The 27868-nt window shown below is 51.0% G+C and overlaps 1 protein-coding gene across 1 annotated transcript in view; it reads right to left on the minus strand.

Annotated features, from left to right (window-relative positions):
* Positions 1-378: 378 nt before the first annotated feature.
* LOC137648041 (ero1-like protein) overlaps positions 379-27868 on the minus strand; it is a 453186-nt gene continuing 425696 nt past the window's right edge. Inside the window, exon 11 of the mRNA XM_068380983.1 lies at positions 379-437. Within this exon, the coding sequence (XP_068237084.1) occupies positions 379-437 (59 nt within the window). The remainder of the gene's footprint in view (positions 438-27868) is intronic.

Below are 27868 nucleotides of genomic sequence, written 5' to 3' on the forward strand. Positions count from 1 at the left end.
TGGACCGAGGAGAAAATTGGTTCTGTGTTTACATGGAGTACTAAGTACCTGCTCGACAGATGGCGCTGTTGATGTACACCCCCTACCTGCATAGCGATCGCTGGCGTATTTTGAACGTAGAGTTTTTCTGTCGGGCAGCAGAGCTGCAGCTTATATAATCACCGGGTAAGTATATTCAAAAATTTATTTTATTAATAAAAATAACATTTTAGCAGTATATTGGTGATGTACTTCTAAATACTGTTATTGGCATTCGCTTATTTTGTTTTGTTTGGTATTTGATCGCCATGTTATAGCTTAAAAGGTAGGATTAGAAGTTTTTTCAACCTATTTAAACTAACGAAAGCATAATGGCGATAGGTAAACACCCCGCCTCGTCTATGACATCACAGTCATATGACGTAAGCTAGAGTATGACTTGTATTTTCTTTCTTTTTCTACAAAGAATAAGTGAATACTATCTTACAAAGTATTAAGTTATATAAAATAAAAGGATTATGTTATTTTAAGAAAATTTTTGTCCTTTTGGTATGCTTTCTTTGGATAATCTTCGATCTGTTTTCAAAGATTAACTAGCGTTCAGTTTATTTATGCTACGCAGTTCTCAGTCTATCGTTACAGTATTACAATTTTCTTTGTATCGTTATTCATGAAAAGTAAATTCTTCTTAAAAACTAAAGTATTTAAGTTGTATTAGATAAAAGGAATATGTTATTTGTTCCGTAACTGATATACAAACCACGCTATTTAATAGGGGCGTTATTACTTTCGGCGTAGCTGAAATGACGAGCCATTAGAATTTTAACGAGGGTTTACTACCCCATCGCTAGTTAGGGGAGGTAGGGAGGGTAGCCTGCTACCCCCCCCTCACACACACCTGTGCTTGAGCTCACTTTGCTCTCGGCTCGGGTGGTAGTCGGACGTGTCCACCCTCGCCTCTTGACAGCCATTTAATGCTTTTTGCTTTTGCTTTTTCTTCTACAGGTGTGTCTGAAGTTGGCCTCTACGATTATGTAAAAGTGTCCTGGATTACCCGACCGCCCTTGTGGCACGTTTATGTCGGTGGTCGATACGGACCCTCACACCCTTTGTCCTTATTGCAGGGGCCAGGGGTGTGATAAAAATAATACTGTAAGTGTGGTGAGTGTAGGGAGTGGTCTACCTCCCAGTGGGAGAGGTTTTCTCGGCGACGGAAGAAGAAGTCCAGACGGGATATTTCTCCATCGAAGGTTTCTTTGAAAGGAGAAAATCCCAAGGGCTCTTCATCCGTTGCCCAAACCTCCTCCGAAGCTCCCGCTCGATCGGTTCCTTCCGAGAAACCGTCGAGTGGAAGCGTAGGCCATGGTTCTGTTGACCGATCTCGGGGCTCGGGAGAGGGAGTTGCCTCCCATAGCGAGGCAGCTCCTCCTCCTCCCGCGGGTGAGGATTTAAATCTTGACTTGTGTACTAATGATTTATTTCAGCTTTGGTCTTCCTTGGGGCTCCAGGGTTTGCCCTCCAAGGAAGCCTTGTTTGACATGATCCGGTTGGGGGCCGCTGTTAAACAATCGCCGACTTTAGCAAAGTTTGATCCTCTGTCTATCGTCGACGTTGGGTTGGCAGAGGCTTCCGATGTGATATCTCAAACCTCTGCTCCTGATCAACTTGATATAGCTGAAGGCTTAGTTTCTCCCTCTGCTCATGCTTCGAGGGAGGAACTAAGTCCAACGGTCTCTCCTGTCGGTGATTCTCCCCCTCGGGGGAGTTCACTTACAGAGACTCCTCTTCGGAGGACTGCTGATGGTCAGCACGCTGACCCCACGGCCCCCAGAGGGCGCATAAGGCGTAAGGTCTTCCTTCACCTCACAAGGGTGTGAGGAGGCGCCTCTTCGGTTCATCGTCTCCGCAGTCCGCTGCAGAGGAACCTCGCCATCGTGCTCTGCCTCTCAGAGCTACAACCCTGGACCTCTCCGCAGATCGTTCGCGATCTCCTTCGGTGGAAGGTCGTCCTTACAGAGGACACGTCGACCTTCCACCCGCCAGACCTGATGACCTGCCGTCGCCGTTCCTGGCTGTGGGCGCCAACGCATCCTGTTGTAAAACAGGCAACGGTCCCTTCGGGGCAACAAGGGCGTATGAGCAAATTAGCACATACGTCTCTTAAGCGCCAGGGTTCACCTGCATGCCAACGCTCACCTGCGCGGCAGCGCTCTCCTCAGCGCTCATCGTTGGATGTTTCTGATAAAGCACGCCAACAGTCACTTGCGTGCCAGCGCTCTCCTGATTGCCAGCGCGCTACTGCGTGCCCTCAACCTGCTGCGCCATTGTTTTCCTACGCGCCAGCGCTCTCCGCGCCAACGATCTCCTGTGTGCCCACGATCTTCGGATCTGGGCGCAGTAGGTAAGATAATTTCTTCTACTCGTCAGCGCTCGCCAGCGCGCCGTCACTCTCCACCTGCGCGCCATCCCTTGCCAGCACATCTTCGCGCCCACGAGGTTGCGCACGCGTGCCATGCGCGCCCACGCCCATCTCCACACCTTGATGAGCGCTCTTATGCGCGCCCGCGCGCAAGGGATGTGTCTCCTGCGTGCCCAGTGGTATCTTTGCCCGCACGAGCTCTTCAGCTGGATCCTGCGTGCCCGCGCGCGCGAACATTCACCTTCGCGCGCGAGCGCGCAATCTTCCATTGACACACCCTCTGATGTCTCCAACGCGCGTCCCTGCGTGCCCTTGCGCGCCCTTGCTCGCCCGCGTCCCAACGCGCGCCCTCGCTCGCCTGCGTCCCCACGTGCGCCCTCGCTCGCCCGCGTCGCCACGTGCGCCCTGGCCATCGCCATTGCGCGCGCCAACAGTCACCCGAGTGCGTCCCCTGGCATTTCCCATCGCGCGAGCGCCAGCACGCTCCCCAGCGCAATCAGCAACCACCTACGCGCGAGGCTGCTAGACAATGCACGGCCAGGTCATCATTGTCGCGTTCCCCCCCCCACAAGCGCAGAGCAGCGCGCCCGCCGGAAGGGGGGAAGGTTCCAGAAAGGTCCAGGGACGTTTCTTCTCATTCATCTTTGTTTCAGGCGAACCCCACTTTGGTAACTCCTCCCAGGGATCGGTCGATCCCTTTCCCTCCAGAGGGAGTAACTGACAGGGCAGCCGTCAGCCAGCAGCCTTGGTTTGGGACACTGGTCAGAGCTGTCATGCAGGTGTTTAAGCCTGTTTTCTCTGACCTGGGCCACAAATCCTTGGCAGCTTCTACTCCCCTGAAGAGGAAGAGAGGAGTTTCGAACGTGATAACTTCTCCAAGGGCGAAGCTGACTCCGCGTAAGTCCTTGAGGAAGGCCTCCCCACCTCCCCCAGACATTCTCTCCCTCCCCTTCGGACGAAGAATTCCCGTCCTCAGGGGAGTCACATGAGGTGAGACGTTCCCCCATCGCACCAATGGGGGAACCCCACCTCGCGGTGAAACGTCTTCTCGGGTACGGGTGGAGAAGAGCCTCCCACCGTCATTTTGTGAGTCCTGCATCCCTCCCAGGAAGGAGTCAAAGGACTCCAAAACTGTACCTAAGTCGTCATCAAGGCCTAGACCGGAGCCAGCCAAGCCCTCGGTAAACGTCCACGAGTCCCCCCAAGTAGAGCCTTTGGGGACAGGAGACTTCGCTGCCAGTCCTTCAGGAGGAGAGCTGCAGGAGTCAGAACACGCGTTCTGGCAGATTCTATCCCTTATGAGGAATCTCAATGGGTTTGCGGACCCCGAGATTCCTCCTCGTGAGGGCAAGGACACGGTCTTGGACCGAGTCTTTGGGACTCAAAAAGCCAGTGTGGCTTTGCCCTGGTCTCAGGGGGTTAAGAGTGCCAGGGCCAAGATCGAGGTCCAGCTCTCCGAGCTAGCCTCCTCCAGCATATACAGCGCCGGCAACAAGCTCCTCCCACCTCGTGTCCATCAGAGGAGGTACTTCGACATCGTTGAGGAGCCTTGTTTAGCTCTTCCACTTCACCATTCGCTGGAAGAGCTTACCAGGGGAGTCCCTCTCAAGAGACTCCAACCGGCAGGTTTCGTTCTCGGCTACGGAGATCCTTAGCCAGGAGAAGGTAGCGAAGTGTGCCATGCAGGCCACTTCGTGGCTGGATATCTGGCTAGGGACACTGGGCATCCTGTTACGTTCGGAGGATTTGTCCAAAGAAAGTACCAGGAAGGCTATGGAGACCTTTTTACTCTCGGGCACTCGCACGATCAAGTTTCTAGCCCACCAAGTCTCGAACTTGTGGGCTAATACCATCTTGAAATGTCGAGATGCGGTGTCTGAGAGGTTCCATCGAAAGGTCCCCAGTACCAAGGTCAGCAGGCTCAGGCATTCTTCCGTTATGGGGAAGAATTTGTTTGAGCCTTAGGACGTGGAGCAGGCTGCTGAGAGGTGGAGGAAGTCCAACCAGGACTCTATCCTACATAGAGCTCTAACATCAAAGCCCTATAAACCTCCAGCACCCCAGCAACCACGTCCTACCAAGACTACGAAACCGGCAGCTGCAGCGAAGACGACGGTGTCTAAGCCCTTTCCAGTCAAGGACAAGAAAGGCAAAAAGTCCTCCAGGGGAGGGAAAAATCCTAGAGGGAGTGGCCGAGGCCGCAAACGCTAGGATTGGCAGTCCCCCTACATGTCCACCAGTGGGGGGATGCCTACAAAGTTGCGCGAACAGGTGGCAGCAACTCGGGGCCGATTCCTGGACGATTTCCGTAATCAGTCAGGGATATCGCGTCCCTTTCACAACATCTCTACCTCCCTTGACAGCGGATCCAGTGTCGTTGAGCTCCCTTGCTATGTGATCGGCAAGGGGGCAGGCCCTTCGGGCAGAAGTCCAGACCATGTTGAAGAAGGGCGCTCTCCAAGCGGTCCTCAATGGGTCTCCAGGCTTCTTCAGTCGACTCTTTCTTGTAAAGAAGGCGTCTGGAGGCTGGAGATCAGTCATCGACCTCTCAGCTCTGAACAAGTTTGTCAAGCAAACTCCGTTCAGCATGGAGACGGCAGACACGGTCAGGCTTGCAGTGAGACCGCAAGACTTCATGTATACACTGGACCTGAAGGACGCGTACTTCCAGATCCCAGTCCATCCGTCTTCAAGGAAGTACTTAAGATTCTGCTTAGACAACAAGGTTTACCAGTTCAAGGTGCTGTGTTTTGGTCTCTCCACAGCACCACAGGTTTTCACCAGAGTGTTCACCCTAATATCGTCGTGGGCACACAGGATCGGCATCCGTCAACTCCGTTATGTGGACGACTGGCTGATCCTAGCAGACTCGGAGTCATCCCTTCTTCAACACCGAGACAAACTTCTGGGACTTTGCAAGGATCTGGGGATCGTGGTAAATCTCGAGAAGTCCTCTCTACTTCCCACTCAAAGACTGGTATATCTAGGCATGATCATAGACACCAATCTCCACAAAGCCTTCCCATGAGACGACAGGATAGCAAGGCTGAGGAGGGTCGCAAGCCCTTTCTTCAGACGAGAACTCCCAGCCCAATCGTGGTTACGTCTCCTCGGTCACCTCGTATCTTTGGCTCGACTAGTTCCCAACGGTCGCCTCAGGATGAGATCCCTCCAGTGGCGACTCAAGTCACGGTGGAATCAAGGTTCCGATTCCCCGGACATCTTAATCCCAATGGGTCCTGTGGAACGGACGGACCTTCAGTGGTGGGTGACAGACGAGAACCTACGAAGAGGAGTGGATCTTCTCGTCCTCCCCCCGGACTTGATGGTGTTTTCGGACGCCTCAAAGAAAGGGGGGGGGAGACCACGTTCTGCACCACAGGACCTCAGGCCTGTGGTCAGAATCAGAAAAGTGCCTCCACATAAATCTGCTAGAGATAAAGGCTGTCTTCCTGGCCCTTCGACAGTTCCAACAATACCTGGCGGGTCACTCTGTGGTGGTGATGAGTGACACCACCACAGTAGTGGCTTACATTAACAAGCAAGAAGCTACCTTTTCGAAGCAGCTATCCCATCTCGCAGTAGAGATGCTGAGATGGACCGAAGTCCACTCGATTCCACTATCGGCACGTTTCATTCCTGGCAAGAGGAATGTGCTCGCCGACAGTCTGAGCAGAGCGTCTCGGATAGTGAGTACCGAGTGGTCTTTGGATCATCTAGTAGCCAACAAAGTCCTGACTTTGTGGGGTTCCCCGACTGTGGATCTGTTCGCGACGGCGTTGAACTTCAAGCTGCTGCTGTACTGCTCCCCAGTCCCGGATCCCAAGGCTCTCTGGCAAGATGACTTCCAACAACGGTGGGACAACATTGACGTGTATGCCTTTCCCCCGTTCTGTCTGATGAGGAGGGTACTCAACAAGATCAGAATATCGGTCAATCTATCAATGACCCTTATAGCTCCGCTATGGCATCACGTGGAATGGTTTCCAGACCTTCTGCAACTCCTAACGGAACTTCCGAGGGAACTCCCTCCGCGACACGAGCTACTCAAACAACCACACTCCAACATTTTCCACAAAGCCGTAGCTTCGCTACGACTTCACGCCTGGAGACTATCCAGCATCTCCTCGCTGAGAGAGGATTTTCGCAACAAGTTGCGATCAGGCTGTCTGGACATCTGCGAAAGTCATCCGCATCTACCAGGCAAAGTGGAAAGTCTTCTGTGGTTGGTGTCGTGGAAGGGGTATCTCTCCACTCGATGCCACTATTCCAGCAATAGCGAAGTTCCTCGTGTATTTGCGGGAAGAAATGCGCCTTTCAGTCTCGGCGGTGAAAGGCTATCGCTCATCCTTAAGTATAGCCTTCAGGCTCAAAGGAATGGACATTTCTTCCTTGCTGGAACTCTCCCTACTCATACGAAGTTATGAACTTACCTGCCCTCAGTCGGAAGTGAGACCTCCTCCATGGAACGTGGTTCGAGTTCTCAGGTCTCTTAAGAGACCTCCCTATGAACCATTATGCCAGGCTTCAGATTGCCACCTAACTTGGAATTCGGTGTTCCTACTAGCTTTGGCTTCGGCCAAGCGAGTCAGTGAACTTCATGGTCTCTCATATGACATTGCCCATTCAAGGGGATGGGGGGAGGTAACGTTCAAATTCGTCCCTGAGTTTATTGCTAAAACTTAGAATCCGGGGGTGCCGGACAATCGTTCGACTTCTTCCAGATTTCGAGTCTTCGTTCTGTAACAGATGACCCAGACCATCTACTGTGCCCGGTAAGGAGTCTGAAGATATATCTCGAAAGAACAGCTGCAGTCCGCCCCCAAGTGCAGGCATTGTTTGTGAGCACTGGGAGGACTAAGAGGGTGGTCACCAAGAATACCATCTCGGCATGAATTTGGAAGATGATCCATCTGTCCCTGAATCCAGACCCTCCTCCGTCACGTCGACCTAGAGCACATGACGTCAGGGGCGTAGCTACGTCCTTGGCCTTCAAGAAAAACTTTTCAGTGACGCAGGTTCTTCAAGCTGGGGTGTGGAAGCGTCAGACGACCTTCACAGCCCACTACCTGGAAGACGTGACCCACAGGAGGCTTGATACGTTTTCTATCGGCCCTGTGGGGGCTGCACAACAGCTGGTTTAAACCTCAGGCTCCTTAATGGACAAGTAGCAGAAGGTTGAGGGCATTGTTACCCGGTCTTAGTCTGCATGAATGAAAAGGTATGTCTGGCCCTTATTCTTTTCTTCATCCTCCCCTCTCTTGGGGAAAGCAGCATCCTGGGTTCTCTGCACAGTGACCTCAAACCACTGGAGGTAAACCATGTTTCCTTGTGTTCCTAGTATTAAGCTAATACTGCCACATCCCCATACCCTGACGAGGTGGTATAGGGAGAGTCCTAGCCTAGAGTTTCCTTCTAAAGAACTACAGGTCAACTTCCTAGGACGAGTCACACTTTATACCTTCACACACAGCTTACGTAGGCCGCGTCCTTTGCATAGTAAGGGTCTAGCGAGGGCAGGGACTCCTTATTGTTGAGTGCTGACACACTCAGATATTGGTTCCCCGGGCAAAGCCAAAAGCCAGTACTGGCCGGGACTGTCCACCCTTCCTAATGGGTGAGTCACCCCTATTAAATACCGTGGTTTGTATATCAGTTATGGAACAAATGACAAATTTGGAGGTAATTGGTATTTTTCCTGACTATACAAACCTTAGCTATTTAATCAAACTTGCCTGCCAGCCATATCCCCCTTGAAGTCCTACCTCTAAGCAAAGTGAGCTCAAGCACAGGTGTGAGTGAGGGGGGAGGGGGTAGCAGGCTACCCTCCCTACCCCCCGCTAACTAGCGGTGGGGTAGTAAATCCTCATTAGAATTCTAATGGCTCGTCATTTCACCTACGCCGAATGTAATAACGCCCCTATTAAATAGCTAAGGTTTGTATAGTTAAGAAAAATACAAATTACTGTACCTCCGAATTTGTCATTGTTCCGTAACCGAAATACAAACCACGCTATTTACATTGGGTTTACTTTCGGCGTAGCTGAAATTGACGAGCCATTAGAATTTTACGAGGGTTTACTACCCCGCGCTAGTTAGCAGGGGTAGGGGGAGGGGTAGCTTGCTACCCCTCCCCCCTTCACACACCGGTGAAATGTCTCACTTCACTTTTGGCTCGGACGATGGACAGACGTGCCTGTCTTCGTCCTCGCTTGGCAGCCATTATTTGTTTTGTCTTTACTTAATCACTTACTTTTCTTTTTAAATATTTAACTTAGCCGGTGAATATATAATAGCTGCTACTCAGCGGCTCGACAGAAAACACACTCAAAAACTCGCGAGCGATTGCTATGAAGGTTGCGGGTGTGACCACCAGCGCCATCTATCGGCCAGATACCACTCTTGCATGTAAACAAACCCTTCAATTCTTCTCTGTCGACCTTGACGACAAGACGTATCATTACTCGCTGTAGAACCTGGAGTTTTCTCAACATATTTGGTGAAGTACTTCATTTTAGTTTGAGCTTTCGCAGTACAGGTGTTTTATCTTCAACTTAAATCTTGAACTCGTTTTTGGATAGATTTAATTTTTTGATGACTTTGGATTGATTTTTGGACTTTCCTTGACTTTTAAATGGCCGACCCTTCCCTTAGTACGGAAGTGTGTTTAGGCTTTTAGCAATTATCTTATCACGTTATAAATTAATTATAGATTTTCCTCTATATATTTTATATCTCACCCGCCTTTATTAGGCCTCTTCGATTAGCTTTCCATTTATAATAAACATCAAGATAAATTTTAATGATTTGTTTATATGCGACCTTTCCTGAGAGTAGGCGGTCCTAACTTGGAAACCGAAGTTAAACAACGTTGAGCCCTTTCAATCGTAAATAACTTTTACAGAGCTAATGATTTAAAACTTATTAAATGAATATTTTTTAGTAGATATTTTATGAAAGATTTTCTTTGAATAGTCTTCGTACTGTTTCAAAGATGAACTAACGTTTAGTTTATTTATGCTACGCAGTTTGCGCTCTATCGTTACGATAGAGAGAGAGAGTATCACGGTTTCACTTTGCAGAAAGAGTAAATCGATTCTGACGTTTTGTTCATTCTTCTTTCAAAGCTTAAATGTTTTAAATTCTATTTTAAAGGAACTTTTTAATTGAAAAACCTTTCAGTTTTTTCCTTTGGTCAAATAACCTGTTTTTTGACGAAACGTAAGTGGGCTCTTCTCTTCGGTGCGAAATCAAGAGAGAGAGAGAGAGATAGAGACGGAGGGAGAGAGAGGAGAGAGAACGTTCCGATCTTTATCTCGTCCCAAGCGAGTAACGTTGTTCTCGAGTTACTCTCGTCCCTAGTCTCTGTACGGGGAGAAAGGATAAAACGTTTTTAGTTTTTTATTCTCGTCCCAAGGCACTGTACGGTGAGAGATTGAAAACGTAGTTTTGAATGAACTAGTGTTTAGTCTCTTCCCCAGCCACTGATCTTTTTATCTTAAAATATGTTTACTGTTTTTTTTGCTGGTATTAATGTGCTTACATTATACGACTGATTTCGCAATTATAACCTTTTGATGAGGGTAGAATTGCGTGCTTCAGGTAGAAATCAGTTTTATTCATACCTAATGTGAATTGTTTAAAAAATTCGATTTCAGTGAAATAAGTGCAAAACAGAAAATCGTAGTGATAAAGTGATATTGCGCAAAGTGTTATCAGTGTTGCGACCGAGGGTTCGTCTGTTCGTGCCTGTCGTTCGCCTAGTCCGGGACCTCTTGCAAGCTCCCAAGCCCAGGGGAGAAGTAATGTCGTACGACTTATGGGTTCGAGAGGCCTTGATCAGCGAACAGACGTTTCCCTCTATGGTATCAGGCGTATCTCACCAAGATCACCCCTACCATTAGGCGAGAGAGACGATTTTCTCCTCGTCATCCGAAGGCTTTTCGCATAAGAAACCGTGGAACAAGGTTTCGAGGCCCTTTAAGCGAAAGTCAGTCCTTTCAGGACAGGTCCAGCGTCCTGGTTTTAACTATTAGGACAGCTCTGACACTATGCAGTCATCGGAAGACTGCTCAACGCCTAAACAAAAGCGTAACACAGACTCCGAGAGTCTTTTTGTAGGCAAGGTTTTGCAGTCACAGACGTTACCCTCGTCTCTTACCGCAACCATTCCCGTTGATCCTAAATGGGTTGTACGGCAAGACATGCAGAATAAGCTTGCCTCTCTTATGGAAGACTATTCTGCCGATAAGTCTGTTGAGCCTAGCCGTTTATCTCATCGAGATCCTGGCCTTCAGCCACCCAAACGTTCCTTTGTGCGTCCTGTTGACGTTGGCGTAGCCAAGTCACGTCAGTCAGGTTGTTTAGTACCACACTCGATGTGGTCTCGTGTGGATTTTCAGCCGCATTTGGACGTTAGGCCACTTGCTGATGCTCCTGTTGACATTCAGGACGTTCGCCAACCATCGGAGTTGACTTGTTTTGACGCTGAGCGTCAACCTCCGCATTCTAGAGTTGTTTTGACTGCTCAGACTAGGCGGTCAAAGCAGTCTCGAGTGGACGCTGTGCGTCCTCACGCACCTGTTGTTGTTGACAGTTCACAGACTGTCAAGCAGTTACATGACGTTGCGTCCTGGTCCGCTACTAATGCACCAGTGCGTGTGGACTCTGCTTGTAAAGCATTGCCACCACGGTAGGTCTCTCCCTTGCTTGAGACTCGGCTATTGTCGGACAAGGTTCCTTCAGATGAGGAAGTTGCTGTTCCCCCTCCTACTGATATTCCCTTGAGGACTCTGTCAGACGGAGAGGAGCCTAAAGCTGCTTAGCCCTCTATGGACTTTAAATAAATCATACTGATTTTTAAGGATCTTTGTCCAGATCTTTTTGTAACTGCTGCTCCTCGTTCGCCTAAACGTCAGAGTTTACACTAGGCCTAGCTACTTAGAAGCCGTTTTTTTATAAGCTAGTGCTCTCTCGCTCTTCTAAGAGAGCTTTACGTTTGCTAGGCGACTGGTTTATCACCAGGAGGAGTTTGGGGGAGACAGCCTTTGCTTTCCCTACTTTTAAGCTGGCTTATAGAGCGAGAGTCTGATATGACACGAGAGAAGTTCTCGGCTTGGGAGTTCCTGCCTCTGCCCAGATAGACTTCTCAAACCTCATAGACTCTCCCTGGCGCCTGGCCATGAGACGCTCCAAGATTTTATGGTCGACTTCAGAGCTATTTTCGAGCGTTTGAAGTTTTGCTGTACAATTATGTCATGCATAAACAAGGCTTTCAGGGATGGCTCCTATGATCTGACAGCCACGTTCTCTGCAGGAACAAGTCCCTCAGGGATGGCTCCAATGATCTGGCAGCCATGTTCACTGCAGGAGTACGTAAGAGGCAAGTGCGCTCAATGTGTTCATTGTCAAGACAAACTTTACGATGAAGTCTACCAGGCTGTCTTGACAGCATTTATGGAAGGCGACTGGATGGTCTCTCTCAACCTTCAGGAGGCATACTTCCACATTCCTATACACCCGGATTCCCAACCGTTTCTGAGGTTTGTTTACAGGAATGTGGGGCACCAGTTTCGAGCCCTGTGCTTTGGCCTCAGTCCTGCTCCTCTCGGGTTTACGAGACTCATGAGGAATGTGGCAAAATCCCTCCATCTATCGGGGATCCGAGCCTCCCTGTACTTGGACGACTGGCTTCTCAGAGCATCGTCCAGTCTTCGCTGTCTGCAGGATCTACATTGGACGTTGAGTCTGGCCAGGGAGTTGGGACTTTTGGTCAACCTAAAAGTCCCAACTGATCCCATCCCAGATTATTCTATATTTGGGGATGGAGATTCGCAGTCCAGTTTTTTTCGGGCTTTTCTGTCTGCCACCGAATAGAACTAGCCCTGCTCGAAGTCCAACTAATGCTGAAAAGAAAACGTTTGTTCAGTCAGGAGTTGGAACAGTCTCGTAGGGACTCTCTCATCCCTGGAGCAGTTTGTCTCACTAGGGAGACTACACCTTCTGCCTCTCCGGTTCCATCTAGCCTCTCGCTGGAACTAGGACAAGACGTTAGAGACGGTATCATTCCCAGTCTCCGAACCAGTAAAGGCATGCCTGAAATGGTGGGACGGCAATATCAGTCTGAGAGAGGGACTATCCCTAGCAGTCAAGAACCCAAACCACGTGTTGTTCTCAGACACGTCGGATTTGGGTTGGGGTGCGATGGACAGTCGGGAATGCTTGGATCTGTGGACCTCAAGTCAGAAGAGCATACACATCAACGGCAAGGAGCTATTAGCAGTCCACTTGGCCTTGATGATATTCGAAAGCTTCTTCGAAACTAAGTGGTAGAGGTCAACTCAGACAACACCACAACTTTGGCTTACATCTCCAAGCAAGGAGGCACACACTCCTTCACGCTGCTCGAGATCGCAAGGGACCTTCTCTTATGGTCAAGAAATCGAGGCATCTCCCTGTTGACGAGATTCATCCAGGGGGACTTGAACGTCTTGGCAGACTGTCTCAGTCGGAGGGGTCAGGTGATACACACGGAATGGACCCTCCACAAGGACGTGGGCAAGAGTCTTTGGGCTACTTGGGGTCAACCCACCATAGACCTCTTTGCCTCCTCATTGACCAAAAGGTTACCAATCTATTGCTCTCCAGTCCTAGATACAGAAGCAATCCACATAAACGCGTTTCTACTGGATTGGTCTCTTCTGGACTTATATGCATTCCCACCATTCAAGATAGTCAACAAGGTACTGCAGAAGTTCGCCTCTCACGAAGGGACAAGGTTAACGTTGGTTGCTACCCTCTGGCCCGCGAGAGAGTGGTTCACCGAGGTACTTCAATGGCTGGTAGACTTTCCAAGAAGTCTTCCTCTAAGGGTAGATCTGTTACGTCAGCCCCACGTAAAGAATGTCCATCAAAGCCTCCCCGCTCTTCGTCTGACTTCCTTCAGGCTATCGATAGACTCTCAAGAGCTCGTGGCTTTTCGAAGGAGGCAGCCAGTGCGATTGCAAGAGCGAGGAGAGCTTCTACCATTAGAGTATACCAGTCGAAGTGGGAAGTCTTTTGAGACTGGTGCAAGTCAGCATCTGTGTCCTCGTCCAGTACCTCTGTAGCCCAAATCGCAGATTTTCTTTTACATCTGAGAAAGGTTCGCTCCCTTTCAGCTCCCACGATTAAGGGCTACAGGAGCATGTTGGCTTCGGTCTTTCGACATAGAGGCTTAGATCTTTCCAACAATAAAGATCTCCAGGATCTCCTTAAGTCTTTCGAGACCTCTAAGGAACGTCGTTTGGCAACTCCTGGATGGAACTTAGACGTGGTCATAAGGTTCCTCATGTCAGACAGGTTTGAGCCATTACATTCAGCCTCCCTGAAGGATCTCACCCTCAAGACACTTTTCCTAGTGTGCTTGGCTTCGGCTAAAAGGGTCAGTGAACTTCATGCCTTCAGTAAGAACATCGGTTTTTTCTACAGAAAAAGCCACTTGTTCACTTCAACTTGGTTTCCTGGCCAAAAAATGAACTGCCTTCTCGTCCTTGGCCTAAATCTTTTGATATTCATTGCTTATCAGAGATCGTAGGCAACGAACTGGAAAGAGTATTATGTCCTGTTAGAGCTTTTAAGTTCTATTTAGCTCGTACTAAGTCATTACGAGGTAAATCTGAGGCATTATGGTGCTCAGTTGAGAAACCATCAATGCCTATGTCAAAGAATGCTTTGTCATATTTTATCAGATTTTTTGATACGAGAAGCTCATTCTCACTTGAATGAGAAAGACCGATGGTTGCTTAAGGTTAAGACGCACGAAGTTAGAACTATAGCAAACTCCGTGGCCTTCAAGCAAAATAAATCTCTGCAAAGTATTATGGACGCGACTTTTTGGAGAAGCAAGTCAGTGTTCGCGTCATTTTACTTAAAAGATGTCCAGACTCTTTACGAGGACTGCTACACACTGGGTCCATTCGTTGCAGCGAGTGCAGTAGTGGGTGAGGGTTCTACCACTACATTACCCTAATTCCAATATCCTTTTTAATCTGTCTCTTGAAATGTTTTTTAATATTGTTTTTTGGGATGTACGGAAGGCTAAGAAGCCTTTCGCATCCTTGTTGATTTGGCGGGTGGTCAAAGTCATTTCTTGAGAGCGCCCAGATTAGGGGTTTGATGAGGTCCTGTTAGTATGGGTTGCAACCCTTTATACTTTAGCTCCTGGGAGTCTTTCAGCATCCTAAGAGGATCGCTGGGCTTCGTGAGGAAGACAGACTTACAAGGCAGAGTAATCGTCTAAGTCAACTTCCTTACCAGGTACCTATATATTTTGGTTTTGTTATATTGATAACTGTCAAAAACTCTTAGCTTATACGCTGTAAACTTAATTAACTCTGGTCTCTACCCACCGCCTTGGGTGTGAATCAGCTATTATATATTCACCGGCTAAGTTAAATATTTAAAAATGATATTTTAATTATAAAATAAATTTTTGAATATACTTACCCGGTGAATATATAAATTAAAGGCCCTCCCTTCCTCCCCAATAGAGACGCAGCGGGACGAGAAGAATTGAAGGGTTTGTTTACATGCAAGAGTGGTATCTGGCCGATAGTTGGCGCTGGTGGTCACACCCGCAACCTCGCTTTAGACCTCGAGTTTTCTACCGAATTGGTGAAGTAGTACTTTGTTTTGGCTTTCGCTGTGTTGGTGTGTTTCTTCAATAAAACTCTTGAAACCTTTTTTGCTTTTGTTTTTTGTTGATGAACTTGGTTTTACTTTGGATTTTCTCTGGTTGTTCACAATGGCTGACCCTTCTCCTGTATATCGCAAATGTGCGAGAGATTGTAACAAACGTCTTCCGAAGTCCTCTATCGACCCTCATACTGTTTGTTCTAATTGCCGGGGTAAATCCTGCCAATTAGGAGATCGGTGTGAGGAGTGCGTGGTTTTGACGGAATTCGAGTGGTTAGAGTATGAAAAGTATACTCGTAAGCTCGAAAGAGATAGGGTGAGGAGAAGCTCATCTAGATCTTTGGAATTTTCCTCCTCCCATGCCCCTGAACCTAATCCTTCCCCTGTAGTGGTAGTTCCTGAACCCCCTATCAGCACTCATGAACCTTCAATGCGCGATATGTTTTTAGCTATTCAAGCATTAGGTGAAAAGGGTGAAACCTTAGCCTCGGACAGGAACCAGCTTATGTCCGATGTTAAGTTGTTAAAGTGTCAAAGTGCTAAAGTAGAAAATCAAAGTGGTAAAGTGAAAAGTGCGCAAAATGTGTTTAGTGTTGCGACCGAGGGTTCGTCTGTTCGTGCTTGTCGCTCCCCTAGTCCGAGACCTCTTTCAGGCTCCCCTGCACCAGGGAGAAGGAATGTCGTAGGACTTAAGGGGGCGAGAGGTGTAAACCGACGTACAGACGTTCCCTCTTTGGTATCAGACGTTTCTCATCAAGAACGTCCTTACCATAAGACAGGGGAGACTAAGTTCTCCTCGTCCTCTGACGACTTGTCGCATAAGAAACCTTGGTGCAAGGTTTCTAGGCCCTTAAAGCGCAAGTCAGTCCTTTCAGGACAGGTCCGGCGTCCTGGCTGTAGCCATTGGGGCAGCTCTGACCACTTGCAGTCATCGGATGGCTGTTCGCCTGTTAAGCGAAAACGTAACACGGAGTCCGAGGGTCTCGGTAGGTGCGATGATTTGCCTGCACAGACGTTACCGACGTCACGGCCCGTTCCGACTCCCGTTGACCCGAAGTGGGTTGTCCTGCGGGACATGCAGTCTAAACTTTCCTCCTTAATGGAAGATTACGAGCATGAACAGGTTCGCAATGATCCTTTGCTTGCGGTTCGCCAGTACGATAAGCGTGACTCTAGCCTTCAGTCGCCTAAACGAGTGTTTTCTCGTCCGTATGATGTTAGCGCTAACGTTTCTAGTGCTTTTAAACGCGATTCTGATCGTGTTCCTCGTCATTCACGTCAGTCACGTGACGTGGAACCCCCTTTGCCGCAGTCTCGAACTGACGTTCAGCAGCTGTCACCGCAGCCCCGCACCGGCTCCGTTGCCCCGACGTGACGTTGAACGTCTGTCACCGCAGTCAGAGGTTGTTTTTCCTGCTCAGACCCTGCAGTCAATGCAGTCTCGACGTGATGTCGAACGGCAATCAACTCAGGCTGTTGTTGTTTGTCAGTCACAAGACTTTCAGTCTTTGCAGCCGCGGCGTGACGTCGTTTCTTCAGCTGTTGCTGCTGCTCCGTCGCATGTTGACATAGCCTGTCAAGCGTTGCCTCCTCGGCATGTCTCTCCGTATCGCGAGACTCGGCAGTTGTCGGACGAAGTTCCGTCGGATGAGGAAGTCGTTGATCCCCTTCCAACTGATATTCCTTTGGGGACTATTTCGGATGGAGAGGAGCCTAAAGTTGCTCAGCCCTCTCTTGATTTTAAGAAGATCATGCTTATTTTTAAGGAACTTTTTCCTGATCATTTTGTGTCTGCTGCTCCTCGTTCGCCACCATCAGAGTTCACGCTGGGCCTAGCTGCTTCGACTCCGTCTTTCACAAAGTTAGTGCTCTCTCGCTCTTCTAAGAGAGCTTTGCGTTTACTAGGCGACTGGTTAATGACCAGGAGGAGTTTGGGGAAGTCAGCTTTTGCTTTTCCCCCTTTTAAACTGGCTTCTCGCGCGAGCGTCTGGTATGACACGGGAGAAGTTCTCGGCTTGGGAGTACCTGCCTCTTCCCAGGGAGACTTCTCAAGCCTCGTAGACTCTCCTCGTCGTCTGGCCATGAGACGCTCGAAAGTTTGCTGGTCCTCTTCAGACCTAGATCATCTCCTCAAAGGAGTTTATCGGGCTTTTGAAGTTTTCAACTTCTTGGATTGGTCGCTGGGAGCCTTGAGCAGGAAGATCTCCTCGGCAGACCGTGATGTCTCTGCAAATTATGTCCTGCATGGACAAAGCTATCCGAGATGGCTCTAATGAACTCGCTGCTACTTTTACGGCAGGAGTTCTTAAGAAGAGGGAGACGACTCTTTGTTCTTTCCTGTCTGCAGGTGTCACTCCTTGTCAAAGGTCAGAACTACTCTTTGCGCCTTTGTCTTCTGCCCTGTTCCCACAGCAGTTGATTAAGGATATCGCAGCGTCTCTAGTGTAGAAGGATACTCATGATTTGATGGCCACGTCAGCGCGTAAGGCTGCTCCTTCGTCCTCTTATGTCATCAGACCTAAATTTGATACTCCAGCGACAAGGTTTATCCCGCCCTTTCGTGGCAGAGCTCCCAGTAAGGGAGGCTCTCGTGCCGATAGTAAGAGAGGTAAGAGGAGAGGATCTAAGTCCTCCCGTGGCAGAGTCTGACTGCCCACGTCCTCAGACAGCAGTAGGGGCCAGATTGACCAACTTCTGGCAGGCCTGGGAGAAGAGGGGTGCAGACCGGGAGTCTGTTTTGTTGCTAAAGGAGGGGTACAAAATACCTTTTGTACGGAGACCTCCTCTAGTAAAAGTTCCAATAGACCTCTCTCCCAGGTATCGAGAGGAGTCAAAGAGACAGGCATTACATCTGCAGGTGTCTCAGTTGCTAGAGAAGGGGGCGGTGGTGAAAGTCTCGGACCTTCAATCACCGGGGTTTTACAACCGTCTCTTCCTAGTTCCAAAGCATACAGGAGTTTGGAGGCCGGTGCTGGATGTCAGTGCTCTCAACGTGTTTGTTGTCAAAACAAAGTTTACGATGGAGACCACCAAATCCGTTCTAGCAGCAGTCAGAGAGGGAGACTGGATGGTCTCTCTCGACTTGCAGGATGCGTACTTCCACATTCCTATACACCCAGATTCTCAGCCGTATCTGAGGTTTGTATACAGGAATGTGGTGTACCAATTCCGAGCACTGTGCTTCGGCCTCAGCCCTGCTCCTCTTGTTTTTACGAGGCTCATGAGAAATGTAGCAAAATTCCTACATTTGTCGGGGATCAGAGCCTCCCTGTACCTGGACGACTGGTTACTCAGAGCGTCGTCCCGTCATCGCTGTCTGCAGGACCTACAGTGGACGTTGGATCTTGCAAAGGAGTTGGGCCTATTGGTGAACATAGAAAAGTCTCAGCTGACTCCCTCCCAAACGATTCTCTATTTGGGGACGGAGATACAGAGTCTAGCTTTTCGGGCTTTTCCGTCAGCCAACAGGATAGAGCAAGCTTTGCTCAAAGTCCGTCTCATGCTAGAGAAAGACCATTGCTCTGTGAGAAGCTGGATGAGCCTCCTAGGGACGCTTTCATCCCTGGAACAGTTTATCTCTCTAGGGAGACTTCACCTACGCCCTCCCTCACACTGAGGGACCTGGGGGAACCCAAACAAAAAATAAGGCAAATAAGGCAATAAGTTCCATTTAGACTCCCAGTGGAACAAGGACAAAACTTTGGAGGCGGTCTCGATCCCGATCTCCGAGCCAGTCAAGACTTGCCTGAACTGGTGGGACAGCAATATACGGCTTCGAGAAGGTCTGTCTCTGGCAGTCAAGAACCCAAACCATGTGTTATTTTCAGACGCGTCGGATTTGGGTTGGGGGGGCGACTCTGGACAGTCTGGAATATTCGGGTCTTTGGACGGCAGACCAGAGGAGCCTTTACATCAACTGCAAGGAGCTGTTGGCTGTCCATTCAGCACTGACGAGTTTCGAGAGTCTGCTTTGAAACAAGGTGGTAGAAGTGAATGTGGACAATACCACGGCCTTGGCTTACATCTCCAAGCAAGGAGGCACTCACTCCCACGCTCTTTTCGTCATCGCAAGGGACCTCCTCATCTGGTCAAAAGATCGAAGCATCTCACTGTTGATGAGGTTCGTCCAAGGGAAATTGAACGTCTTGGCGGACTGTCTCAGTCGGAGAGGTCAGGTGATCCCTACAGAGTGGACCCTCCACAAGGATGTGTGCAAGAGTCTTTGGATGACTTGGGGTCAACCCACCATCGATCTCTTTGCGACCTCGCTGACCAAAAGGTTCCCGACTTATTGCTCTCCAGTCCCAGATCCAGAGGCGGCCCACATAGATGCCTTTCTGTTGGACTGGTCTCACCTGGACGCTTACGCATTTCCGCCGTTCAAGATCCTCAACAAGGTGTTGCAGAAGTTCGCCTCTCACGAAGGGACAAGGTTGACGTTGGTTGCTCCCCTCTGGCCCGCGAGAGAGTGGTTCACAGAGGTACTTCTATGGCTGGTAGACGTTCCAAGGAGTCTGCCTTTACGGATGGATTTCTTACGGCAGCCTCACGTAAAGAGACTTCATCAAAGCCTCCCCGCGCTTCGTCTGACTGCCTCCAGACTATCGAAAGACTCTCAAGAGCTCGAGGATTTTCGAAGGAGGCAGCCAGAGCGATCGCGAGGCCTAGGAGATCTTCTACAATCAAGGTCTACCAGTCGAAGTGGGAGGTATTTAGAGATTGGTGCAAGTCCTCCTCTATTTCCTCATCCAGTACCTCTGTAACGCAGATTGCGGATTTTCTCCTGTATCTGAGAAATGGTCGCTCCCTCTCTGCTCCCACCATTAAAGGCTACAGAAGCATATTGGCTTTTGTTTTCAGGCATAGAGGCTTGGATCTTTCAAATAACAAAGATCTCCAAGACCTCCTTAAGTCTTTCGAGACCTCTAAGGAGCGGCGTATTTCAACTCCTGCTTGGAACTTAGACGTGGTCCTACAGTTCCTAATGTCAGACAGGTTTGAGCCGTTAAATTCAGCCTCCCTGAAGGATCTTACCCTCAAGACACTTTTTTTGGTGAGCTTGGCTTCGGCTAAAAGGGTCAGTGAGATCCATGCTTTTAGTAAGAACATCGGCTTCTCGACGAATAAAGCTATATGTTCTCTTCAACTTGGTTTTTTGGCCAAGAACAAACTTCCGTCTCGTCCTTGGCCTAAATCTTTTGAAATACCTAGTCTTTCAGAGATCGTAGGTAATGAAGTTGAAAGAGTGCTGTGCCCCGTTAGAGCTCTTAAATTTTACTTGTCTAGAACTAAACCAATACGAGGTTGTTCTGAGGCTTTATGGTGCTCCGTTAAGAAGCCCACATTGCCCATGTCTAAGAATGCGTTATCTTACTTTGTTAGACTTTTAATCCGGGGGGCACATTCTCATTTAAGTGAGAAGGATCGTAGTTTGCTTAAGGTCAAGACTCACGAAGTGAGAGCAATAGCGACTTCGGTGGCTTTTAAGCAAAACAGATCCCTTCGAAGTATTATGGACGCGACCTTTTGGAGGAGCAAGTCAGTGTTCGCTTCATTTTACTTAAAAGACGTCCAGACTCTTTATGAGGACTGCTACACACTGGGTCCATTCGTTGCAGCGAGTGCAGTAGTGGGTGAGGGTTCTACCACTACTTTCCTTAATCCCAATATCCTTTTAATCTTCTCTTGAAATGATTTTAATCTTGTCTTGGGTTGTACGGAAGACTAGGAAGTCTTTCACAATCTTTTTGGTTTGGCGGGTGGTCAAATGTTGTTTCTTGAGAGCGCCCAGATTAAGGGTTTTGATGAGGTCCTGTTATAGGGGTGTTCGCCCTGGATATAACAGCTCCTGGGAGTCTTTCAGCATCCTGAGAGGATGGCTGGGCTTCGTGAGGAAAGCGGACTAATGAGGCAGAGTAATCATCAGAGTCAGCTTCCTTACCAGGTACCTATACTTAAGTTGGTTTTTTATGAAATATTTGTCAAAAAACTCTTGAGCATATACGCCTTTATTGTATTAATACTGGTCTCTACCCACCACCATAGGTGTGAATCAGCTATTTATATGATATTTTCATTATAAAATAAATTTTTGAATATACTTACCCAGTGAATATATAATATTAAAGGCCCTCCCTTCCTCCCCGATAGAGACCCAGCGGACTGAGAAGAACTGGAGGGGTTGAGAAGTATATGCGGTATCAGGCCGATAGTCGGCGCTGGTGGGCACACCCGCAACCTTCATGGCGATCGCTCGCGAGTTTTTGGAATCTGTCGGGCCGTCGGAGACGTCAGCTATTTATATATTCACCGGGTAAGTATATTCAAAAATTTATTTTATAATGAAAATATCATGTTTCATAATTATAATTGTTATAATTCTGTTTTGGTTACAGCTCTCCTTCCGTGAGTGTAAGTGGTTGTGAGGGCACGTGCCTGTTGTGTAATTCTTGTTCCTTTCCCTCGGGAATCCTCTTCGGAGCCTTCCCGGGGGAATGAATGTGTACTAATGATTTTTTTTTTTTTTTTTTACAGTTACCGATCTAGTTCGTTTCTGTAATATGGCAACGGTGTGAGCTGTCTTGTTGAGGCCTGGGGATTCGGCTGTTGCTGCCTCCCCCCTTGTATTTTCGTCATTTTAGAACTCTCAGGAGGCTTGCCTCCTTGGGCGGGTAACTTTCCTTCCGAGGGAAGTTTTTCCTGTCCAGGCTTGAGTTTTTCCCCTTTTGGGGGGTTCTTCTCTTGCCTTTTTTTCGTGTGAATATGCTCTTGGTGCTGAGCGGTCACACCTGCAGTTTCGCTCAAGGGGCTGGGCAACTGCAGGAGCTCCTCTTCGGAGGATTGCTCCTTTTAGGTCACTGGCTGACCAGTCTCTTCTACGAAGTGTTTCTCTTTCGTTCGCGAGAGAGTACACTCATAGAGACTCCTCTTCGGAGGATTCTTCTGCTGCTGTTGCTGTTGGCCTCCTTCGCCGTAAGGCCCACCGTCCGCCTCGTCATAAGGGCCTCTCATCTCCCTATAAGGGTGCTAAGAGGCGCCTTTTTGAATCTCCGTTTGCAGCCTACAACTCCTTCTTCTTGATCTTCCGCCTTGGTGCAGATGGACAGCAGTCTGATCTCGTCTTCCGACAGGCAATGGTCTTCCAACGGACATCAGTCTCCCAGCGGACAGGCAACGGTCTTCCGATGGACATCTGTCTCCCGACGGACAACGTTCCCTTCGGGGGCAAAGGGTTGCCTCCCACGGGGGTTCTTCCCTTGCGTGTCAGGGTTCCCCTGCGCGCCCTTCTGCTGTGTTCTCTCCTGCTCCTGCTCAGTGTTAGCGCACAGGCGCTCTCCTGCTCATCAGCGCTTCCTGATCGCTAGCGCTCTCCTTTCGCCAGCGCTCTCATGATGATCACCCCTGCTGTTCCTGTTGGTTCCTGTTACGCGCCCTGTGGGCCCACGTTCGCCCCCGCGATCTAGAACTTCGGTTCAGGTCTGGGTCAAGGACTCTTCTTCTATGCGCAGGCTTCCACGCGTTGCCTTCTGCTCGTCAGCGATCATCAGCTTGCCAGCGATCATCAGCTCGCCAGCGATCACCTGCTCGCCAGCATTCACCTGCTCTCCAGCGCGCACAGGCGACTTTAGTATCGCCTATTCAACAGCGTTCTACACGTCAGCGATCACCTGTCTCTCGGCGATCTCCGGATCGCCCGCGTGTGTTACAGCCGGCACACCAATGTTCTCCAACGCTTCTGAAGGAACATGGTTCGTCAGCTACTAGCTCGCCATCGCCACCCTGCGCATGCTGCTCGCCATCGCGCGATCGCCCACCTGCGGATGCTGCTCGCCATCGCGCGATCGCCCACCTGCGCATGCTGCTCGCCATCGCGCGATCGCCCACCTGCGCATGCTGCTCGCCATCGCGCGATCGCCCACCTGCGCATGCTGCTCGCCATCGCGCGATCGCCCACCTGCGCATGCTGCTCGCCATCGCGCGATCGCCCACCTGCGCATGCTGCTCGCCATCGCGCGATCGCCCACCTGCGCATGCTGCTCGCCATCGCGCGATCGCCCACCTGCGCATGCTGCTCGCCATCGCGCGATCGCCCACCTGCGCATGCTGCTCGCCATCGCGCGATCGCCCACCTGCGCATGCTGCTCGCCATCGCTCGCCAACGCGTTGACATGCCACAACGTGCCATCGCTAACCTGCGCGTTAGCGCTCACCAGCTCACCACCGATCGCCTGTTTATCCATATCGTCAGCGGTCTTCCTCGCCCACGCAGCAGCGCGTTTCCTCGCCATCGCGCTAACGCTTGCGTTCGCCGCCTCGGACTCGCGCTCATTCACCTGCCCACCCTTGCGACCGTTCGCTTGCGCGCCCGCGCGACCGTTCACCTGCGCGCCCGCGCGACCGTTCACCTGCACGACCGTTCGCCTGCGCGCCCGCGCGACCGCTCGCCTGCGTGCCCACTCGCATGCGTGCCCACTCGCATGCTCTCCAATGTTCGCCCGCGCGCGAACCAACGGTATTCCGTCGCACGGACGGACGGTGTTCCGTCGCGCGAACCGACGGTGTTCCGTCGCGCGAACCGACGGTGTTCCGTCGCGCGAACCGACGGTGTTCCGTCGCGCGAACCGACGGTGTTCCGTCGCGCGAACCGACGGTGTTCCGTCGCGCGAACCGACGGTGTTCCGTCGCGCGAACCGACGGTGTTCCGTCGCGCGAACCGACGGTGTTCCGTCGCGCGAACCGACGGTGTTCCGTCGCGCGAACCGACGGCGTTCCGTCGCGCGAACCGACGGCGTTCCGTCGCGCGAACCGACGGCGTTCCGTCGCGCGAACCGACGGCGTTCCGTCGCGCGAACCGACGGCGTTCCGTCGCGCGAACCGACGGCGTTCCGTCGCGCGAACCGACGGCGTTCCGTCGCGCGAACCGACGGCGTTCCGTCGCGCGAACCGACGGCGTTCCGTCGCGCGAACCGACGGCGTTCCGTCGCGCGAACCGACGGCGTTCCGTCGCGCGAACCGACGGCGTTCCGTCGCGCGAACCGACGGCGTTCCGTCGCGCGAACCGACGGCGTTCCGTCGCGCGAACCGACGGCGTTCCGTCGCGCGAACCGACGGCGTTCCGTCGCGCGAACCGACGGCGTTCCGTCGCGCGAACCGACGGCGTTCCGTCGCGCGAACCGACGGCGTTCCGTCGCGCGAACCGACGGCGTTCCGTCGCGCGAACCGACGGCGTTCCGTCGCGCGAACCGACGGCGTTCCGTCGCGCGAACCGACGGCGTTCCGTCGCGCGAACCGACGGTGTTTCTTCGCACGAACGTCGGCCTAATTCTTGCAGTATCCATTGCTCGTCTATGGGTTATCGATCGCCGACCACCAGCTCTCGCCCTTCCTACCACGCTCGCCCTCCTTCTGCGCTCCTTCGCTCACCTTCGTTTGCGTTCCTGCGTGACCACGCATGGGCGCTTCCACGTTTGCCCATGCGCAAATCTTTGAATTACCATCGCGCGAGCTCCAGGGCGATTGCGACCACGATTCCCATTGGGGTTTTCGCAGCATGGCCAGCCTGGCGAGTTCTTCTGGAGCGTATTTCCAGAACACGGCCTCACCTTGTAAACGCAGAGCATGACACTTGCAAGAATAGGAAGAAACTTCAGGGAGGTCTGAGCAACACTCCTCTTTCCAGAACCTGGGTTAGCCCTTCCCCGTCATTCCCTGGAAGGATTTTTGGCGGGGGGCTTTCCGTTCGAGATTTCTCCATCGGCCAAGGGGTGACTGCTTACCCCTTCCTCTGGGGGCTTACCAGGTCCTTTCCCTCCTCGGTTACGGCCCGAGGTTTGGTTCAAGGAAACTACAGGAAGATCATGGGTACTTTCCTCCTCTCGGGCTCAGGCACCTTGGCCTTTCGTCGTTAAATATCTAACTTGCGGACAAGCTCGATGTTGTACCATCTGGACGCGCTGACTGAGGGCTTCCTTCGGGAGTCTCATCTGTGGAGGTCGACAACCTCAGGCACCCTTCCATCCTTGAGAAGAGTTTGTTTGTGCCCAAGGACAGAGACTTAGACAGCGGCTGTGCGGAGGAAATCGACTTCCGTTTTCACTCCTCCAAGGCGCTTTCTTCCAGACTCTGCAGGGCTCCAGCGCCCTTTTCTTTCAACCATGTCGCCCTAAGTTATCGACTACGACAACTGGGACAAGGTGTCCAATTGCAGTTTCCTCCTGTCAGGAACAGATGGCACGGGAGGCTCCCCCGGGTGGGCATAGTCCTAAAAGGAGCGGCAGAGTTCACGAACTCTAGGATTGCAAGTTTTTCGCTGGGAGGATGCTTAAGGTTACGCATCCGGATGACAGCTTCCCGATGCCCATTCCCGCACAATCTCTGTGATCAGCCAAGGATATCGCGCCTGCCGTCTCTGTCAGCGAATTCAGTGTCTCTGAACCTCTATGCCATAGCGTCAGCAAGAGTTGCCCGGTTGGGCAGAATGATCCATACCTTAGGCGAAGGTCTTCCATAGGATCATCGACGGCTTCACCCCCGGCCTCTTCAGTCGATCCTTTCTTGTAAGGAAGGATCTGAGAGGGGAGTTCCGTAGTCGACCTCTCAGCCCTGATCAAGTTTGTCGAACAAACTTCGGCCAGCGTAGAACAGCAGAATCGATCAGACTGGTAACGAGGCGACAGGACTCCTTAAACCCTGGATCGGAAGGACGGGTACTTTCAGTTTCCATTCCATCCATCTTCCAGGGAGCTCGTCGAATTCAGCCTAGACTGCAAGTATTCCTGCTTATGATGCAGTGTGGCTATCCCGCCGTGGCATAGCAGGTTTTTTTCCCCAGAGAACTCTCCCTGCTTTCCTCATGGCCGCTCTGGTGCAGGCTTCCGCCTCCTCTGCTTTTTGGAGGGCTGGTCAACTCCGGTAGGCTCGGGTTCGACCTTCTTCTGCGCCGGGACAAGATTCCGGATGCTTGCCATGAGTGTGGGTTCATGGTGTTTTGCTTGGAGCCTTCTCTTCTTCTGCCTCAACATCTGGAGTATCTGGCCATGATATTGAGTCAACGGCCTTACCACGTTGGAAACCCCGCTTCTCGTCCGTCCAGCAAGGTTAAGCAACGTCGGTTCAGGTCGGTACGTGGATGGGTGACCACCTGGGGACGCCAGATTCTGTTGCCACATCCTCCGAGCCTTCCTTTCAGTTGACTGTGGCAAGACTGAGGAGAGTCGCAGTACCTGTTCTCAGTCAAGCAGAGCTTTCAGCTCTACCTTGGAACGTTTCCTAGTTCTCCTTTCCTCATTGACCCGTCTATAGTCCGAACGGTCGCCTCAGGATAAGTTCCATGTGGGGCGGTCCAAGTTCCGGTGGCTTCAGGCAACGTTTAACCGAACTTCCTGGCCCCTATGGGACCAGCGGAACTATTAGACCTGCAATGGGTGTTGACCTATGGAGCCTCTTGATGGTAGTGGATATTCTCGTCCTTTCCCCACATTCTTGATTCTGTTCTCAGGCTTAGGGGCCGTAGTCTGGCCCCTCTACAGATCCTACAGCTCCTGCCGAGTCGCCCCGTGCGCGTCGACTTCATGATTCTGGCGTGTTCTAACCAGCAGGGGACGCATTTTCACACCTTCACATCTTGCAGTAGAGATACCGGGATGATTGAGATTCTCTCAATACCACCATCGGCTCTCTCATTCCAGGCAGGGGAATGTTCTCTCCGACTATCCGAGCAGAGCCTCGTAGAGAGAGTGTACCTGGGGGTCTTTGACCTTGAGTAACCAGCAAGTCCTGGTCTGGGGGACCTGATCGCGACAGCTTGGAACCTCAAGCTTCCGCTGTTCTTCCCCCCAGTCTCAGACCCCGAGACTCTGGCAAGATGCATTCCGGTGATGGTGGGACAACTTCGACGCCTGCGTCTTCCCTCCTTTATGTCTGTGGACAAAAAGACCAGGTTGTCTGTCAACCTTTCAATGGGAGAGCTCCACTGGGACTATGCGCAGAACGGTTTCTGGACCCTCTGCTTCCCCTGACGGAACTCCCGGGAGAGCTTCTCCCACGGCGCAGACTACTCAAACAACCACACTGCGACATCTCTCCCGAACCGGGGCGTTGCTTCGGCTTCATGCCTGGAGACACTACGCCTCCTCCTCAAGAAGAGACAACCCGCTACAGTCGCGGTACGGAGGTCGCGTCATCTGCGATAGTCATCCGCAGGGGTCTTCCAGGCAAAGTGAAGAGTCTTCGGTGGTTGGTGCCTTGGGAGATATACCTCTTCCCTTGAGGCCTCTTCTCCAGCAATAACGGTCTTATTACCTTTCGGCGGGAGGAAATTCCGCTCTCGGCAATGAAGCCTGTCGCTCAGCCTTTCCCTGACCTTCAGGCTTAAAGGAATAACTTTTTCCTGCCCGCTGGATCTTTCCTCGCTCATGCGAAGCTACGATCGTCCCTGTCCTAGTCAGAGGAAGACCTCCAACTTGGAGCATGGCTCGGACTTTTAGTCCTTTAAGAGATCTTCTCAAGGCCCTTTACGACAGGCCTCGGATTGTATTCCGCCTTGGGTCTCCTGCTCACTCTGGCCACGGCCAGTGTGTAAGCAATCTTCTTGGTCTCGTACGACTCCCCCTTTCTAAGGAAGAGGGGAAGGCAACATTCAGGTTCGCTCCTGAGTTGTTGGCTAGACTCAGAATCTGGGGGTCCCGGCCCTTCGGTCCAATTCCTTCAAGATTTCGAGTCTCCATTCTGTATCTGATGTCCCAAGACCTTCTCTTTCTTGCCAGTAAAGGAATCGAGTGGTTAGCTTTGGGAACA

Source organism: Palaemon carinicauda, chromosome 10, assembly GCF_036898095.1.
Source record: "Palaemon carinicauda isolate YSFRI2023 chromosome 10, ASM3689809v2, whole genome shotgun sequence".
Taxonomy (NCBI): domain Eukaryota; kingdom Metazoa; phylum Arthropoda; class Malacostraca; order Decapoda; family Palaemonidae; genus Palaemon; species Palaemon carinicauda.